This window comes from Aythya fuligula, chromosome 4, assembly GCF_009819795.1.
Source record: "Aythya fuligula isolate bAytFul2 chromosome 4, bAytFul2.pri, whole genome shotgun sequence".
NCBI classification, from domain to species: Eukaryota; Metazoa; Chordata; class Aves; order Anseriformes; family Anatidae; genus Aythya; species Aythya fuligula.
Window position 1 is genome coordinate 19,271,619 of NC_045562.1, and position 19,185 is coordinate 19,290,803.

General features: G+C 36.0%; 1 protein-coding gene across 5 annotated transcripts in view; it reads left to right on the forward strand.

Annotated features, from left to right (window-relative positions):
- FAT1 (FAT atypical cadherin 1) overlaps positions 1-19,185 on the forward strand; it is a 108,274-nt gene that overhangs the window by 25,749 nt on the left and 63,340 nt on the right. For all 5 annotated transcript variants that reach the window (XM_032186392.1, XM_032186394.1, XM_032186395.1 and 2 more), the window contains exon 3: positions 9,895-10,209. In XM_032186392.1, coding sequence (XP_032042283.1) covers positions 9,895-10,209 — 315 coding nt within the window. The remainder of the gene's footprint in view (positions 1-9,894; positions 10,210-19,185) is intronic.

Here is a 19,185-nt window from a genome sequence, read left to right on the forward strand (position 1 = left end):
CTGGTTTCCAAAAGCTTCCATGGTGGAGTCATGTTTTGCAGCATGTTTTCTCTCAAGTAACATATGACTGATCCCATCAGAAACAAAGCTTGTTTTACATGCTCTCTTCAAAGAAATATAGTTTGTATGTAGTAGCATTACAATAATTTTTCTTAGTGTCATAGGAGTTGATGCTTTGTTTCCCTAATGTCATCGGGGGAGGTTGTCCCTCTACACTGAGCTTCGGCAATATGGAACTGTTCCTCCCCATATTAGAGTGCCTGTCTGAAAGCCTGATGTACAAGTAGCCTAGCTGACAGAAATAAGCTGGAGCTATTAAAATAACCGTAAATGAAGCTGACAATAGGAGCTGTCTGCCATTGTCCCAAAAGATTTTTTGAACTGGAAGTAATCAGCCGAGTTCTAAGGCAACCCTGTCAGGGATCTTCTAATTGCAAAAATTCCCCCTCGCCACCCCCTGACTTCCTGAAAGCAAGTTCACAATCTTTGGGGGCCTTAGCACATTTATTACTTTTAGCCCAGACTACATTAGTATGGAGTCATAATTTCTGGGCATAATCTTTTATGTAGACAGTTTAAAGAACATATTTTTAGAACTTCTCTAGAACAGACTAAACACTGTTTTCAGTTCATTTGACTTGTTTTTGTACAAATGTGCTGAAAGCAATGTGGCAAGAACTGGAAGCCAAAACCTTGCTGGGTCTAATTATTTATAAATCTTTTTCTTGGACCCTAATGTGTTCTGCTTTGCCTCCTTAACTAAGATGTGCAAAATCTGTTTTCTTAATGTTTTAAAATAGAGTCCTGTGTTTGTTGCAGAGTTCTAACTGTGCGCATCTTTTCTCCTAGGTCTTCATACTACCTCTAGGTATTTGATTAAGTAATAGCTGCTCTCTAAGCTATTGAATGTTTTGTATTTCTTCTTAAAATATCTGTATCTATCTCATGTATAAGCTGCACATAGGGGAGATCAATAGTGACCCTTTCTCTCCAACACAATTCAAACTGCTGCCATCTGTTCGTAGTTCAGAAGCGATGCATAAACTGTTCTGTGTTTTAAGCTTTATGTCAAGGTCTGGGTTTGACCATATGCTGAGGCTCTCTGGATGCCAAGTTTTTGTCCCAAAATACTGTTTTATTATGAATGCATTGGGAATTCCTATGCATTTATGAAGGTGAGTCTGCCAGGTTTGACTGGACACTGCTAATTTTTGGCTGTTCCAACTAGTCTCACTGTCGTTACATTAGTGTCATAGACAGAAATTATTTCATTTTTCATACAGTAGATTATTTTATGTAATTTGGGAGTTTTTAAAACTTATATCAAATTTACTTAAAGTAATGGTAGAAAACTGGATTTGTCTGTATCCTTTGTTATATTTCACCTTTTCAGTGGTGAAACTTAATGTTCATAATTTCATGATAAAAATCATAATCATAAAACTGATTATGCTTGAGCCTTTAGTTCATTATTATTTTTTTTCTGTTAAAATCTCAGATCTGTTCTAATGGTGATAATACTACTTTTTACATGGTATTAAAAGTTGTGTGTGCTCTAGGGACCATGTATGCCCTACAGTGTTATTTTTCCCCTTTCACCTTTCTGAACTTGCAATAACTGGACCCTGGAAAGAGCACAAGCATTGGTGGACATGACATGTTTGAAGTTCCTGCAGCTCCACAGTGAAATGTCATCTACCGGTTAAAGAACTGGTGTGAATTCATTACAGTTACATCAGCTTGCTAATACTGCTAGTGAGAAGTTATTTGAAACTTTCTAAGCAGTGATTTATGCTAGAAAATGAGCCATTTGTCCTTGAAACCGTAACTAGAGTTGCTTTCCATTTAACAGTACTGTCTGAGCATGATTTTTCAGATGGTAGTACACAAGATGACACGAAACTTATCCAGCTTTCTCTGTCAAAGAGCTATACATACAGAAGTTTCATTCAAATTTCTGGGTATCTGCTTTTATAAAGGGTGACAAAAGACTTGTGATTCCAGTATATTGATTTCAGCTTATTTTTAGTGTTTTTTTTCCTAGGTAGTCCTGAGAGAGATTTTTTGAGTTTGCTGAAGCAGAAATTATAAAATCTGATATTTTATTACTTATCTTCAATAACATATGCAAGAAATATGTTTTTTAAAAGAAAAAAAATAGGATACAACCACTGTATAGAAACATATTGAGTGTCTAAATAAATAATTACATAAAATCTAAACATGTGACAAGCTGTAAATGTTAAAAGAAATATTGATGACACGATAGATGACATTTAAAGCCTTTTGGGCTGCAAGTAATAATCCTAACTATAGCCTGTGAACATAACCTGCTGCAGAATTTCTCAAAGGTAGTTGTTTTTCTGGAGGGTTAAGGTTTTGTTTTTAATATTATTTTTGGAAAGCAGTTATCCAGGATACACACAAAAGGTAAAGGCACAAAGTTACTGAAAAAAGAAATCAGAATGTGTTAACTTAAGGTTCAACTATACTCAGGCAAAATCAAAGAATCACTGAATTGTTAAAAAGAAACAATGCAACTGTTTCAAACTAAATTGAATTCTTAGTGATGCATATTCATTTTCCTTGGATGTTTGCAAACAAGTAATTTGAATTCTTCATGAGTTATGCAAAATGCAATATTGATGGCTTGTTGCTAGGCTGCAGTCTTCCTGCGTGTGCCTAATGAGATGCTCCTGGAGAAGAGGAGAGAGAAAAGTAGCGAACACCTCCCATTTATGTGTGATTCAAAGGCAAGCAATAGCTGCTGCAACTTCTTCCTCTCCTTCAGGGCTGTAACCAAGGATTATTTATATTCTGAAACAATACAGTTTAGTCTGTTGTGTGAATCAGACTTCTTGCATCTGATATGTGTGTAGCTTGCATTGTCAGTGATAAGTTTTTAAATTACTACAAGTTCAAACCATATTTCTCTGGGTGGCTCTTGCACTTTTTTCCATAGAAGCATAAACAGGTGATGCTTCCTGTTACAAGTGCACATGTGATACAGGTAAGCAAGGCTAGCACTTTTCCAGTTCAGTTTATTTATCAAAATACTACCACTCTTATAAGAGAGAGGTTGTATATCATTTGTAAAAGTTTGTGCTGCCAGCCGCAGGTCTTTAGTATTTCACAAGTTAGAGTGCAGAGCCTTTTTTGGCATACTGCCCTGTTTATACAGGGGACAAGCTGACATTTCACTTCTGCAAAAAGAATCTCATTCCATTCCTTCTTCAGCAGGAGATTGTTTCAAGTTCACAGGATGCAGATTTTGGTCTTTTCAACTGACATTTTAAGTGCTGAGTAGTTCCTTGTCTCTGTGACAGGACATACTCAAAATCTTCAGTACTTAAGGACAGTTGGTTTGTGTAGTATAAAGACCAATGTTTTATTGTGCTGCCTTGTTTGTTTTGGTTTTGTTAAGTGGTTATTATTTGGCTGATCAAATAATATTAAATTTTGTTGTCATTGGATGCTATTGTAAAGGAACTGTAGGCTTAAGGCTCAGTTGTTCCTCACAGGATGCTCTGTAGAGACCTAAGTTACAGTAGCACAGCAGCCACAGGGAAAGTAAGGTTTTCTTTTTCTTTTTTTATTTTTCCCCCTTGGAAATTCAGTATGTTCCATATGTCAAAGCTTTCTCTTTTCAGTGCACTCTATGGCACATAGGACTACTTGGCTGTACATATGGCCATACTTAGCTACTTCATGGCATTTTCAGTGTTGGACTGTAGTGGCGGTCAGAGGTTGTCTGGCCCATCAGAAATACAGATAAATTGGCTAGAGGATTTTTTTAAATTGTATTAAAAGTGCAAAGGATCTGAGATATTTCACTGGTGATAATTAGTTCTAGAATCACAATTTGTACCAGGTACTACAGACAGGTATAGTACTTGTAAGTAGTGTGCCCTGGTCTGCTGTAGTTTCTTTTATCTTGTGCACCATAACTGTTACTAAATTTTCATTCCCCCCACACCCCTTTGCTTCCCCCAAAACTACTTTGCATAAAGTGGAGGAAAAAACAACAACATACATAATACACAGGGTTGCATTTGCCTACTGTCCTGGTTTGACTGTGCCTCTAGAAATTACTTAAGGGGAAAAGGAGAACGAAAGAGTATGGATGTTATTTGACTCCTCTGGGGACTGCAGAGAAGCAGATAAGTACCATGTCTTCTATCCTGGATGCTTGGATGCTCTTTATTTTTATTTATTTTTTTTCCTCATCCTATCAGATCTGTTACAGCCTCTGTATTTATACAGCTCAGGGAAAAGATGGTATAAATTTCTTATCGTTAGAAGACAAAGCATGATAATGTTGTAATATTTAGTAAGATTTTACTTTAAAAAGAAATAAAAAAAAAAACAACAACCACACCAAACCACTAATCAAGGACTCTGATGTGATTATTTCGTTGTTCTAAATGCCTAAGTGAAGTTCCACAAAACTTAAAGCAGCAATTTGACCAGAAAAAAATGCAGACTTTTGAGATGGGGTTCTTTTGACCCGTGTCCACGTAAAAACTAATTTTATAAATATTGGTAACTTTATAGAAAACTATATGCAGCCTATGTAGTGGTAAGAGAGATTCAGGTAGTAAATGGCAGTGTGTACTAAGCTGAATACCACCCCTAATTCTAGTTTTAATTGAAAAGATTGTGTAGACTTTAGTGATGGCTTACAAGAGTAAGTGACTTACTCTTTGGTCAGAACTCGAGCCAAAGTTACAGTCTGTGTTGGTGTAAATGCAGCCTTGTGCCGCTGAGGGACAGCATGCCGTTGGTAATAACGTGCTTAATCTGCTCTTTTTTTTTTTTAAGTCTTTAATTGGGATTGGCTGTTCATTGACGGTCATATTTGATCAAAACCTGTGTTCCTGCAGTTCTTAAAATATTGCCTTTTCCCCTCAGAGATGGCATTTAGGCAGCTGAAGAAGCTTTTTGATTTGTCCAGCTTATTAGAATTTAGATTAATTAAGTTTGTAATCAGATTTCAAGAATCGTGTTCCAGGCCAGGGATTTCTCTTAGTGTGGTTCAAACGTTGCTCCCAGGGCAAGTTCTACTAAACTGTGTTTTCATGCTTTGCTGAGAAATGATTGCAGGTTTTGATTTCCATTACAGAATCATTAATATTGTTAATGAGAGTTCTCATGGATAAGTACACTTAAGGAGGATCATCCCTGGGAATTGGAGGTATTATAGTTTAGGCATTTGTTAATCAGATAGAATTGGCAAAGGTAAGACTGTGAGATTTGAGATGGATTTATATGTTTATTTTTGTTTTAAGAGTGACTGGTTTTAGTGATTTGGGTTATGGGATTAAAGTTGGAAGTGATGTTGGTTCTTGGCCTGAGTGGGGTTAATGTTCTAATTTTTCCCCATTTGCTGTATTCTTAAACCAGCATGTTCCTCCATACTGAATGCTGTCTTATTTCCGTAGTATAGTATTCACTTAGGACTTTTTCCTTCTTATAATAAAATCAACAGAAAAGTCCAGTTGCATCAAACAGTAGCAATATCTAGTCTAAAATTTCAGAGTCACGGAGATTATAAAACTCCACTGTCGTCTTGCAAATGACTGAGAAACATTTCATCAGAGCTCTTTTGTATTCCCCATTGGCAGTTAGCAACTGATGAATATTAATTTATTTTTATCCTAACCACCTGAAAAGCTTAAAGATTGCATGTCCAGCGAAGTGAAAATGTTTTTGGAATACTCATTTCAACATATTTTATGAAAAATAATATTTACAGGTCTTTGGGATTATCGTGCATGCTAAAGATTCTCTGGTGGAGCTCTGTGGAAGATTTATCTACTCGTCTTGCTACATAGAAAGCAAATGGCTTGTAAAAGTCAAATTTACTGATTTGCTCTCAGCATAGAGAATAGGAAATTTGCTGACTAAAAAAAATTTTTTTGGATGTGAGAAGAGTTGGAGATAGAGCCTTTAATACATTGAAAATATAATAGAAGCACTTAAACTGTACTCCCTAAATGCGATTTGCACCACTGGAAGAAAAAGGCAAAAGTACTTCTAAGAAGACGAAACTTACTGCTGAAATTGATGATACTGATTAACATCTTGCTGATACTTAATGGATCTAGCTGATTGTAAAATTAAAACAAATTAACTCTTACTTGGATTGGTTTATCACTTTTTTGACGTTTGATTTCTTATCATTATCTGCTGTAATGACTGGTGTGAGGTTAGATTGTGCAGTAATGTTAGAGGGGAAAAAAATCCAAGTTCTCCTGATTGTGTTTTCTGACACCAGAAGAATTCAGGTGTTGGTAGTCAGTGCTTCCCCCCCACCCCTCCCAATCTCCGCCCAGGCTTGTGTACCGGATCAGTATCTGTTCCATTTTATTGTTGGGTGGCAGCAAAGTGCAGAAAGTTGAGTCACGTTAATAGACCAGTCATGCCTTCTCTATCTGCTCGCCGAGCTCTGAGTAATGAAGAAGAACAAGGTGTGGTGAGCTCCCCCACCCCCTCAACATGCAAGCAATGAAAGGAAACTTTTGCTCTTATATCCTCCGGTCTTCTTTTACATGTTTTTTATACCGGAGGTATGTTATTTTGGGTCTTCATTTTAATATTGTCAAAGTAATCCACTTGTCATGCGTGATGTCCATCTAATACATTTTCCAACTTCCATACATGCCTGTCTATTCCATCTATTTTAAATTCTTTAAGTGGGAGGGGTGGAGTATTTTTTTTTTTTTTTATGTTTTTTAAGTAACCTTTGCCTCTAGGAAGTGTTTGATTAGGAATTAATCTGTTAATAACAGTAAAATGTAAACAGTTACGTAGGCTTTTTCGCATATCTGAATGCTCGTAATATGTTATTTCTAGCTACTTTATACTTCCATTTGTGGTTATAAACAGCAGAGCATAGAGAGAAAATGTTCATCCAGTGTCTGTTGGGTAAGAAACATGAGAAAAATGGAAGAGTAATTTTTAGTGAATAACATTTTGTGTTACTTTTGCTAATGCACACAGCCTATCGGTGACCCTGTAGAAAAATTGAGATATTCTGAAAACCAGAGCTACCCTGTTGGACAAAAATCTGTGTTATATGACTTGTTGAGTAGTCAGGTACTCAGACAGATTGCAGCCCTTTTCATTGGGCATTTCTGCAAAAGTCAGTGTCAAATACGCAGCAGTAATGCCAGATAGGCAGAACTAACTTGAAATGAAAAATGAACTGAAAATAAAGTTGTCCATTTTCTCTATTGTAAAATTAGTCACTATTCCTGTATCCCAGTAATGCTTCTACATATTTCTTTCTGAAATACTTACTGTTGTTGGTTTGGTGTGGTACTTTTTTCTTCCCTTTCCCCCTTTAGAATACGTGATATAAGAGAACAGAGACATGAGAAATGGCAGTTCACGAAAGCATAATTGGTTCAGTCTTCCTTTCCTTGAGGGAGGCTTTGATAATTAAGGTGGTAGAATCTGTTAATGCCAGGTGAGCAGATTGCGGGAGAGCTCCACTACTGTGAGAGTCTCTTTCTCTGTTTCTTTAATATCAGGCAAGGCTATCTTAAAATTAATCTGCCACTTCTGATGTAGTTACTGTTAGGAATGCAGGGCAGGTGTAAAATGATAATGGTTGCTCAGTTCAGCACGTAAGCATCACCACTGTGCTTTGCACAGACTGCAAGCAACAGAGCAGCATTGCTGGAGGCCCTGCAAAGAGGGAATTACAACAGGCTAGGCTTGTGTTTGGGAGGACATGAATGTTTTACAAAATTTTCTGAGGCATGCACGGAATCTACCCAGACTGAAGATGAAGTGCTTGCATGCCACATCCAGCATTTAGGTTTAGAAATGAGGCCACAAGAATTAACACATTTATTTACTCCCGGGCAAGTCTCCTGGCTGAAGCAGAGAAATGCAAAAGGTGTAACATAAGCAAGTTACAAAAACAGAATCCAGGTAACTGTGCTCAAGACTAGGTCTCCTTTTTTGAGAGAGCAAGTTCATGGTATCCTATTTAAAATCACTCTTTATATTAAATTGAGAAATTGTGCTATTAGCCACAGCACAAAGCAGCGTCTTTATAGGATTTTTTTTTATAACAAACTGAAATTAAACAATGCAAATAAATACTGAGCTAAAGAGATGAATTGTAAAATGTCAGCGTCCTTAAAGTGAACACCTTGACTTGGTTTCTGACGGTGTTCCTCTTCAAAGAAGGAATTTATAAAGCCACCAGTTAGCTTTCAAGAAAACTTGTATCTAATGCATATAGATTTTTTTTTTTTTTCAAAGTGCAGTGTGTTACTTGCCACTTTTCATCCCAGTGGTCTGAGACTGTATACAACCAATTTCCATACTGACACCTGGTGGTAGTTCTGGGATACTGTGTTGCTTAAAATGCTATATATGGGCATTTTGCAGGTTTAGGTATTAGACGCTGTTTCTTCCAGTCTTCCTAAGATCTTACTGACATCTTAAAATATAAGATGGTCACCATCAACCCTTCATACATTCTCGCAAAAAGCAAAGAAAGTAATGAGTAAATCAGTAATTCCTCAATATTTATCTAATTTTGTTTAGCCTGAATATTTAAAAAATAAAAATGTCTGGGATACGTGAAGGAAATCATATCTATAGTTAGTCATTTTTTGTAGGATTTATTGTGAAAGGATAGTGGCATAGTTCATCAGAGTGTTACTTAACTGACAGTATGCATGTTTTGTGAGTGGCTGGGCTGAGGACAAGGGCCACACCATATATTAGAGTATATAATAACATTTTTTCTTATCAGTATAAGAAAAAATAAGAGCCATGTCAGAGCCTTTCGAGATTGCCACAGGAGTGGCTGCAAGGTGTTGGTCTCTTCCTTCCTCTGGAATGTATTTAGCTTCATTTTAAGTTCTATATAGAAAATGATTGATTAAGACAGCCAGTAAGAGCAACTCGATTAAGAAAATAAAAGTGCAGTTTTATGGTGCAGTAACTCTGTGAATCTGTGTAATGTTCATCCCTTGACAAATAAGTTATGCCATGTCACAATTTTTTGATATACAACATATGCATTTTATGACTGTAGATTGTAGACTAAGGTGCTTGTAAAAAACAGGGCTGTATTTCCTTCACAGTGGATAAAAATTTGAGCCCCTCATTATTTATTTAGTTCTGGTTCAGACAAACTGCTGTATGAGGTTTGTCTAGGTGTTCCGTAAATGGTAATTCATTTTATGGGTGCTAAAATGAGCTAGGTGTTGCTTTCTATTATCAAAGTAATGGCAACCAGTGGTTGGTCATAATGCTACAAAGGTTGCCTTCAGGTCTAACTTTGTTTTCCTTTTCTGTGAGATTTCTGTGCGAGTCTAAATACTTATGCACATTAAGAAAATTAAGTTAAATAATTTATTTGGGCATGTAGATAAGAATGTTTTATATTTAAGTATATTAATATGCGTAACAGTAAACAGATCAAGAGTCTGGTATCCAAATCAGATAGTTTGGTATACTATAATATTCAGTATATTAATAAGAGAGTCATTCAAGCCCCCCAAAATTGTGTATTACCCATTATATTTAATCCTTCCAGCAAAATAGTTTTGTGTTTTTTTTTTTTTTCAATAGTGTTAATTGATCTGATAAATCTCAAAAGACAATGGAAAGGAAGTTAAGTAATATATTGCTTTAATATCTGGAACACGTAATCGTTGAAAACTGTTTTATTGATTTTGGTTTTGGTGTTTTCAGGTTAGCTTTAATGCTTGTGTGTGTATATTAACGCAGCTTGTAGAATCAATGTCAGCTATCCTGAACTTGTTGATTTTTTTCTCATTTTCTAAGCTTGTTGCTTGCTCTGTTTCTGCAAACTTCTGTATATTTATTGATCGTTCTCTGTTTATCTTTTGTCCTGTTAAACAGGTATTATTGAGACAGCTGATCGCCTGGATCGTGAGACTACTTCACATTACTGGTTGACTGTTTATGCAACAGACCAAGGTGTTGTGCCTTTATCATCTTTCATTGAAATCTACATAGAAGTTGGTGATGTTAACGACAATGCTCCTCAGACAACAGAACCAGTTTATTACCCAGAGGTCATGGAAAATTCACCTAAAGATGTATCTGTCATTCAGATTGAGGCATTTGATCCAGATTCTAGCTCAAGTGATAAGTTAACCTACAAGATTACAAGTGGAAATCCACAAGGATTCTTTTCGATAAACCCCAAAACTGGTAAGTACAACATAATGTTTTATTTTAAATATGAGTGAATCAATTTATTTGCATAAATACATAAAATGGACAAAATCAACATCTCTAATATTGTAACCATGCTTCACAGTAGTTATAAATGGGTATCTTGGTCTCTGTCAATACCAGTAATGTTTACAAACCTGTAGAAGACTATCTGAGAGTGAAACTGTTCAAAGTACTTGAAATCCGCACCCTGCACATTTAGGGAAGGCTTACTTCAGAGTAGCTTAGCTTTAGACTAGTCAGTGTCCATTTCCATTTGCAGTGCTGTAATTGTGTTCTTAGAATGCTTTAGCTTGGCTACATCCAAACTGTTTTTAGTGATCTCTCTCTTCAAATTTTCATTCATAGTTTATTAGCCCATGCCCGTCCACCAGCTAGTGTTAGCCAAGACAGTGCAACGGGATGTATGCATAACTTGCCGCTGTACAAGATACAAAATCTGGAAGGTAATCTCTATGTGTGGTTGATGTGTAGTGAAAAGGAAGTGTGAATTCAGTGCTTGATTGGAAAACTTCAGAAAAACTTACTGAGGGTTTAACAGGAAAGTACAAATACAAGAAACAGCTCACCTTTTAGTATCTGTGAATTACAAATACTGAAATCTATGTAGGGCAGAGAGACAGCAAACAAATAATCCATTTGAACTGAAGCTGCAGAGTGAGTTTAAAAACAACATAAATGTTGCTCTCCATCCCTTGTGAATGAATACTGAGAAAATAGGTATTCCAGATGTTTTTTACGCAAATCTTTCCTGATATTAAAAAAAGAGGTAGCTGGGTAGAGCATGGTTCAGCTTTTCATATGTTATGTTTAGGTGCCTTTCTATAGTACAAATTACAGGAGACTTTTCTGATTCACTCAAATTTCTCAGAATCCAGAGATTTTTATACTAGAGATGCTATAGGAATATAGATGGTGATTTTAATCTGTAACAAGACTAGTAAGTAGAAAGGCATGACAAAAACCTTGTTATTCATTTAGCTCTTTGTTCACTGATGGATGGAATTTCAAGGGGATTTAGAGGAGAGAGAGGAAAATAACCAACAAACTATGAGTGAAAAGTGTTTTGTAGGTTGTGTTAACACTATAGCCTTCATTCTGTTTCATAGTTGTTTCAGCTTAGGGTATGAAAGACTTATATGCTGCATCAGCTGCAATTGCTGTGTCAGCAAAGCTCTGACTGCAAACAGAGGTATGTTATTTGGGTTATTTCTGACAAAAATTTCTTAGTGTGTAAGTCTACTTGTGAGACGCTGCCAACAGGCACATATGAAATAGCTATAGCAAGAGAATGTCTTTAGTATTGTTAAGGCCTATATTGACTATGTTTACAGAAATGCTGGTTTGCAACAAAGGCAGCCTACGAAATAAAACAAGAAATATTCAAAACCAGTCATCTAAACTGGGTGCAGTAACTGTGTTTCTTTTTCTTTCTCTGCTCACACACAATTCAAAAGGAAAACTTTTGTGGTCATTCTTTATACTGTTACTCCTCCCTTCTTTCTGTTTTTGGAATTTATCATTTGCCTGCTGCTTTGATATTTATTTTTGTCTCAACCAGTGATACTGATTTAAAAAAAAAAAAAAAAAAAGGCAGAAAAAAGTACCTGTGAGTTACCTGGAAAGAATTTGACTGGCTTTGGTGCTCAAACTGCAAGTGAACATGAATTCTACCTACATTTACTCTTTACTGTATATAATTGGCTGATCTGCTTTTGTGTGCTATGTCCTTATATCTTCTATACTTCATTTTCTCTTCTTCTTTGTTCCGGTCCTTTCCAAGTCCTCTCTGCCTTCCCTTGTGTAGCATTTTCCAGACTTTGTGTAAAGGACAATTGCATGCCTGCCTCACATAAGTTTGGAGGTGAAGAAACATCTTTATTCTTATTTTACGGGTAGAAAAATCAGTGTAGGAAGGGACTGTGACTTATCTTCAGACAGAGTTTGTAGTTTTCCACATCAGTAGCTTACTGGTGATCTCATTTATGCTAGAAAGAGAGCTTGAAGGAGCCCACACACAAGATGTTGAGGTGATAAAGAACACTTAATAGAAAGCTAATAAAGATTTTCTGTCAAGAGAGTTTCTTACCTGCCTTTATTGTGGCATACATACTGTAGAAGTAAGTATTGCAGTCTGGAGTACTGCTCAGCTCTGCATTAAAGGGGAAAAACAAATGGAAATAATTAAGTCAATAGATTGTACAATACAAGCACTGCAAAGAAAAAATCTCCCTCTGATTTACATTCAGCAGAGGAGGAAATATTGCCTTTGAGGGTGGTTAGAATAGCAGAGATGGGTAAATTCCTTGGTGTCTACTACTGCTACAGTTAGATAGACAAAGTTAATAAACGCAAGAGGAGGGAAAGAGAAGAGGTGGGCAGAGGAAAAAGCTCTCTTGCTGATTTCTGTTGTGTTCCCAGAGTTACATTCAAGTAAGTTCAATGAAAATTAAATAGTTAGACTTCATACAATGTCTCCCATGCTATACAGGACACTAGATTTCATGTCATCTAGTGGATGGTATTCTTGCTTTCTTCTACATGTTCAGTTTGAAACTAAATCTGCAGTAGATAGTAACATAGTGATCAAGGTGAGTTTTGAGGTTATCATATTTGTTACTTCTAAAGTCTTCTGTCTACTAACAATCAGATCTGTTTAACCTGGATAAGTCTTACTAGGGGTGAAAGCTCTTTCAATAGGACTGCAATGTTAAGGACCTTAAAGATCACTTTAAAAGATTTCAGTTATTGTTGTAACTGATAAAATACACAGTGTATTTTATCCCCCTCAGTTAATTAAAACAGGACTCAGCTGAAGAGTACATTTGACCACAATTAGTGAGATCAAATCCTCTTATGTTTGCTTCTGCAAATGTGTTACCCTTGTTGGACCTTGTCAGGCTGTCACACTGACTGTATTTGTCCAAGCAAGAGAAACCTTTGCAGGGCCCCAGGTTTCCCGTCCAGCTGAAAGGGAGATAGGTCTGGAATATGAATCAAGCTTTTAACTGTATGCCATTGTAACATTGAACGTGACAGAGTGAAAGTTAAGCATCTGTTACGTTTGTTACTTTGGTTGGCTCTGCAGCCAAGGACTGTGATGGCATTCAGTCCAAGTAAAGCAAAGACAAGTGTTTGGGTTCTTAAAATATGTGGTGAGTGCTAAAAATATATTTCAGCTGATACTATGTTATTGTCTCCTCTCTAGGTCAAGGATCCATCTTTTTCTGTCTTTTTATAGATTTAAACACTATTGTATCATGGTCTGTGGCTACAACTCCCACACATTATAGTAATATAGGTTATAAATAGCAATAACCTACATGCAAATTATGTCAAGTAAAGTACTGCTGTCTGTTCTCATGCATGTAGCTAGTTTATTTCTAGAATTTATAGCCTCTAAAATAGGATGCATGTGTGTATTTGTGCAGTAAGCATGATTTTTTAGGTGGAGAAACTGACATGGACCTTTGTAGGGGATAGTGCTTCTGTCACAGAAAGAAGATTATTTTTATTACAAGAAGTATCGATTTAACTGATCTGCTGGAAAGAAAGCGCTACTAGCTGAAGTGCTATCTGCATGCTTCTTAAAGTGATCAGTTTCTGAGTTTCCAGTAGATCTTCATTGACACTTCAAAATATTTTTATTATTTTAAGTTATGAAATAACTTCCTTGAAAAGAAGCATTGCTAAGTTTCTCTTTGCATGCAGAAATGCTATTTCACTCTTTGGAACAGGATATACGATGCAGTATATTGCATGATATTTGTAATCTTTTCAGATACACTTAGCCTTTGGTTAAAGTAAATGAAATACATTTGTCTTTAGTTTGGGAGTTCCCATATTATGGAGGGAGAAAAAAAAAAAAAAAGGAAAAGAAAAGCTGCTTTACATTTAAGCTAGCTAAGTGTAATAAAAATAGTTGCCGTAATATTATTTCCAGGAAAGAATTAGAGCAAAAACTAATTGCACAATTTTCATAGTCAACCTGAACAGAACTGTAGATGAATATGTCTACAAGAGCATAGATTTAGACTGGATATAAGGAGGAATTTTTTTCATGGTGAGGCACTGGAACAAATTGTGCAGAGAAGTTGTGGATGTCTCATCATTGGAAGTGTTCCAAGTCAGTTTGGATGGGGCTTTGAGAAACCTGTCCCTGCTCTTGTTGGGGAGTTGGGAGTAGACTTGATCTCAGAGTCACTTCCAACCCAGACTATTCTATGAAACTATATAAAGTCAGAGTAAGTACTTTATATCTAGTTAACTTCTTGCAAAATAGCTTATAATTAAATATGAAAGGTATTGTGAAGGAGTTGGAATTGGCAGAAATTGATAGCTATTCAGAACACATCCTGGGGACTACTGTGCTTTATCTTACCACTTAAAACTGGAGCTATTGTGCTCCAGGAAAGGTTTGTGCTTTTAACAACGTTCATGTGATTTTCTAAAGCAAAGGATTATGTTAAAGTAAACATTTTCTGTTTTTTGTGCTCCAAAACTCAGTCTGTGTTGTTTTTTTTTCTGGTATGTCTAATAGAAAACAGTGATTTTTTTACTTACTGTGGGTGTGGCTCACGTGCTTGTAGGGTTTTTTTCTTTTTCTTCCTCTTTTTCTTTTTCTTTTTACATTTTGTTATTGCCTTCTAAGAAGGTCAAAGATTTTGAAAATTAATTATTGAAATACTCTTTAGTTGCTAACTTTCATTTTTAGAGGTGATGGAGAGTTCTATAATAATATTGTTCTGCTTATATGGCAGTAAATATCTTATAAGGAACATAAGCTGCCAGAGTGCTCATCAGAAAACGTCTTTTTCCTAGGTGTTTTATTCACAATCTGCTGCTATAGGTAAATTACAGGTACTACACCATTTAAATGCCTTTTAAGAGTTCTTAGGCTTCTTGTGTACAGGTAGAGTTTGACAACTATCCATCCTAGCTACCTACAAGTACAGGTGGTATCTATTGGATACAATTGTGTACATTTTGTCTGAGAAAGCAACAAATTGGGCAAAAAATCTATGTGTTAGAATAAAGTATTTTACATCTCGGTGAAATCTGCCTCTCCTTTAACAAGATCTCTTACTTTAATAAACATGTCTGTTCATCTTCTACTTTTTTGAAGAACTGTACTCACCTACCTAAAGTAAGCAGAGGAAAATGTGTAGCATCCTTAATTTGAGTCTGTCAGCTCAGCGGGTTTTTTATTATCAATTTATTCATTAATATATGCAAATTCTGTCAGGGGTAGTATATTGACTTCAGACTCAGACTAAATGGAATGCTTATGTAGTATTTGTTTTACATCTGCATATATTTTTTTTAGATGTGGATGTTAAAAACTTGTTATTGGAAACTCTTTTCTTCAAAAAACTACTTAAAAATCTGTATTGGTTCCTTTGGGAAACCTTATTTCGTTTGTTTTGTAGACAAGTCTCTTACTGGTCTGGAAAACAGAGATCATACTTTATAGCATTCCAGCTATACACAGTGAATCACATCCATGGTTGTTTTTGTAAAATATTCAATGCAAACATTTAATATTTTTATTTTGACATGAGCACAATTGCACTGGACAAATTTATGCTTTTGTTCCATCTTTTATTCCTTCATATTATAATATCTTGATTTTCTTTATTGCTTTTGATGAGGAATGTTTGAAGCATGATGGTTAACATGCAGTAGTTCTTAGAAAGCAGAACAGGTATTTAGTATGGCATCTACAAATAATAGCTGATAATATTGTATACAAGTGTATATTTATAAGCTGTTTATGAATTATGTAGTTGCTAGTCTATATTGGATTAATCATTCAGAAATTGATCTGTTAGTGCCAATTCAAGAGAGTTATTGTATTCATTTTACTAAGAGCTTTCAATCGAAACATGTAATTTCATTTCTATCTGAGAAATGAGAGGAGCATGAATTAGATGATTTTTGCTGTTGTACCTGGCAGGAATTGTAAAGGTAGTAGCCAAGCCAGCTCCTCATTGTAACTGCAAAGAGGAACTTAGAGTTCCTCAGTGCGCCATTGTAGTGGACTGGAATGGAATTCTTGTTCTGTCCTTGCTTCTTGTGTTTTGTAGTTTTATTTTATTTTTATTCTTTCATGCGGGGCAATCCCAAGCACAAATACAGTCTGGGTGAAGAATGGATTGAGAGCAGCCCAGATGAGAAGTACCAGGGATATTGGTTGATGGGAAGCTCAACTTGAGCCAGCAATGTGTGCTTGCAGCCACAAAAGCCAACTGTATCCTGGGCTGCATCAAAAGCAGCGTGGCCAGCAGGGCAAGGGAGGGGATTCTGCCCCTCTGCTCTGCACCTATGAGACCAATATAAGAAGGACATAGACATATTTGAATGAGTCTAGAGGAGGGCAACAAGGATGGTAAAGGGGCTGGAGTGCCTCTTCTATGAAAACAGACTAGGAGAGAAGAGTCTGGTGAGACCTTATAGCAGCTTTCCAATACCTAAAAGGTGCTTACAGGAAAGCTGGGGAGGGACACTTTGTCTGGGAGAGTAGTGATGGACATGGGGCAATAGCTTTAAACTAAAAGAGGGGAGATTTAGATTAGATATTGGGAAGAAATTTGTAGGATTCTGTGATTGCAAACTTGAAGAAAGGTATTCAGCTTTAACTGACGAACAATAATGGTTCAACAAAGTCAAAGCATGGATATGTAAGAGCTAAGAACATCCTTAATTGCTGTAGAGCTAGAACCATTAAACTCAACTCTGCAAACAAAGACAACTAACTGAACTGTAGGCCTTACTCTGTGTCATTTTCACACAGATAGTATTGTTTTGCCATGTCATTATTTTAAAAGATAGCTACTCCTCAATGATACAGGCTTCATCTAAATAGTATGTCAAAGATTGCTGAGATGACGTATCTGAAAGAAGCCTGTACTGCTTTCTTTTAAGTGGCAGGATATACAATGGAATGGCAAAGACTCCATTTGCAAAGCTAAAAGAGTTCCAGCTCTCCTTAGTATTACTGAACAAAAGATTGGATCCTAATCAGATATATATAGGATAAACGAAGACCCTTTCACACTCTTTTTGATTACCTTGTCCATGTATTCAGCCCAGAAATAATTTCTTATCCTGTGAAATAAGGTTTGGATGTGTTTTTTCTTTTGTTGTTTTTTTGTTTTGCCAAATTGATTTGCTTACTTCCACTCCCCTGGGACTTCTGCTACATTTATTGTACTGACTAGATTTGGCTTGGGGAAAGAATTGGGTAGTAAATAACATTTTCTCCAGAAGCCATCCCTCAGTTCAGAAATTGAAAACAATAATAGCAAATGAGGCAGGGAGCTACCTGATGTTGCTTCATATAAGAATTTTGAGTCAGACATGCAGAAATGCTGAGTGCAAAAGCATAGCTTCACGCCTTGATATGAGAGTTGGTGCATAAATTCAAAAACTGGAGTGGTATTCATAACCTGGGTAGGAAATTAACAACATTATTTTTGAGTGCTCGCTACCCAGTACTTCAGTTTTGCAGGTATAAAATAGGAATAATTGCACTACCTAATTGCATTGGAGTGTTGTGAACGTGTTCATATTTATGAAGCACTTCAAGTAGTATTATGAGAATTCCACGGTCATTCCTTTGAAATTAGTAATCTGCTGGTGTAGGAGTTAGACCATTTAGATAAGGCCTCCCTTATCCAGAGAATTCCAACAGAAACACTGAGTAATTACCCATTTTGGAACACACTGTGTCCTGTGATCTGAACGAGGCCTGAGTCTGTGTATCTTAACACACACTTACCAGAAAGTCAACTTCAGATGACTTTGCAGCCTTGACTCTGGAATTTCCAAGCTGAGTGACTAAATCTCAAGATTAGTGTTTTGTATATGATTTAATATTATTTGATTCAACTTCTGATCATCATATTTTCTTTTTTTCTATGTTCTTTTTTAGTATCCAAAGTTTTGAAAGTACTTACACTAAAGTGATCCTGCAGTGGTTTAGGATTGTGGCAGTTTGTCTTCTAAATAATACATTCACCTCAAATATACATTATGAAGTTCACAACAACCTTCGAGCTGAGATAAAACTTTTCTGCATATACAATCCTACCATATAATGTTTTTGTTTTTTTTTTTTATATAAAAAGTTTGTTCTATCAAATGGGGATAAAAGTTTTGATAGCACTTAGTCTATGGATCTTGCTCTCTGCTTATTAGTTAGTGTCTAGCAAACATTAGAGCTTTGAATGTATAAAATTATAGTAGCTCATGTTTGTACCTTTAAAGCAGTATCTCGTGTGTGTGTTTGATTTGGAGACTGAGTGAAGTGAAATAGGAAATGGGTACAGCTGCAAACAACTTCCATGGGTTTCCGATAATGCTGGAGAATTACTCAGTGAGGAAATGAAGGGGCAGTGACCACACAATAGTATACACTTCATTTTGACAAAGGAAATCTTTGTTGCTTAACTACGTGTGGTTTTTAATCCCAATTGAGCTAATAGTTTAGAACTCAAATAAAACAGGCACTACTACATTACACGCAAATGTGATTTACAGTTAAATAAAAACCCCAAACACTGAAATTATTTTTCTTGCTACTTTAGCTGACAACAAATGACATGCTCCATTATTGTTCATTCATGTCCCACAGCTCAAAGTGTATGTAACGAGTATGTGCCCAACTATTTGTCACGTGCAGAGAAAATAAAGCATTTCATTATATTGACTGTAGAAGAATTTTTTTTCCTTCACCTTTATTGAATATGTGAACAGAAGTAACCCAAAAGTTTGTTAAACTTCTTCTGCAACTAGAGAGGATTACATGAGTAGACAAAAGTTTGTATAGACTTTTTTTCTTGAGCCTGGGAAAACAAGTTTATATCTGTAAAATTATTAATAACATCTTCACAGTCACCGTACAATTTTTAAAGATTTAACATTTAAAAAGATGGAAAATATGCTGTGTTA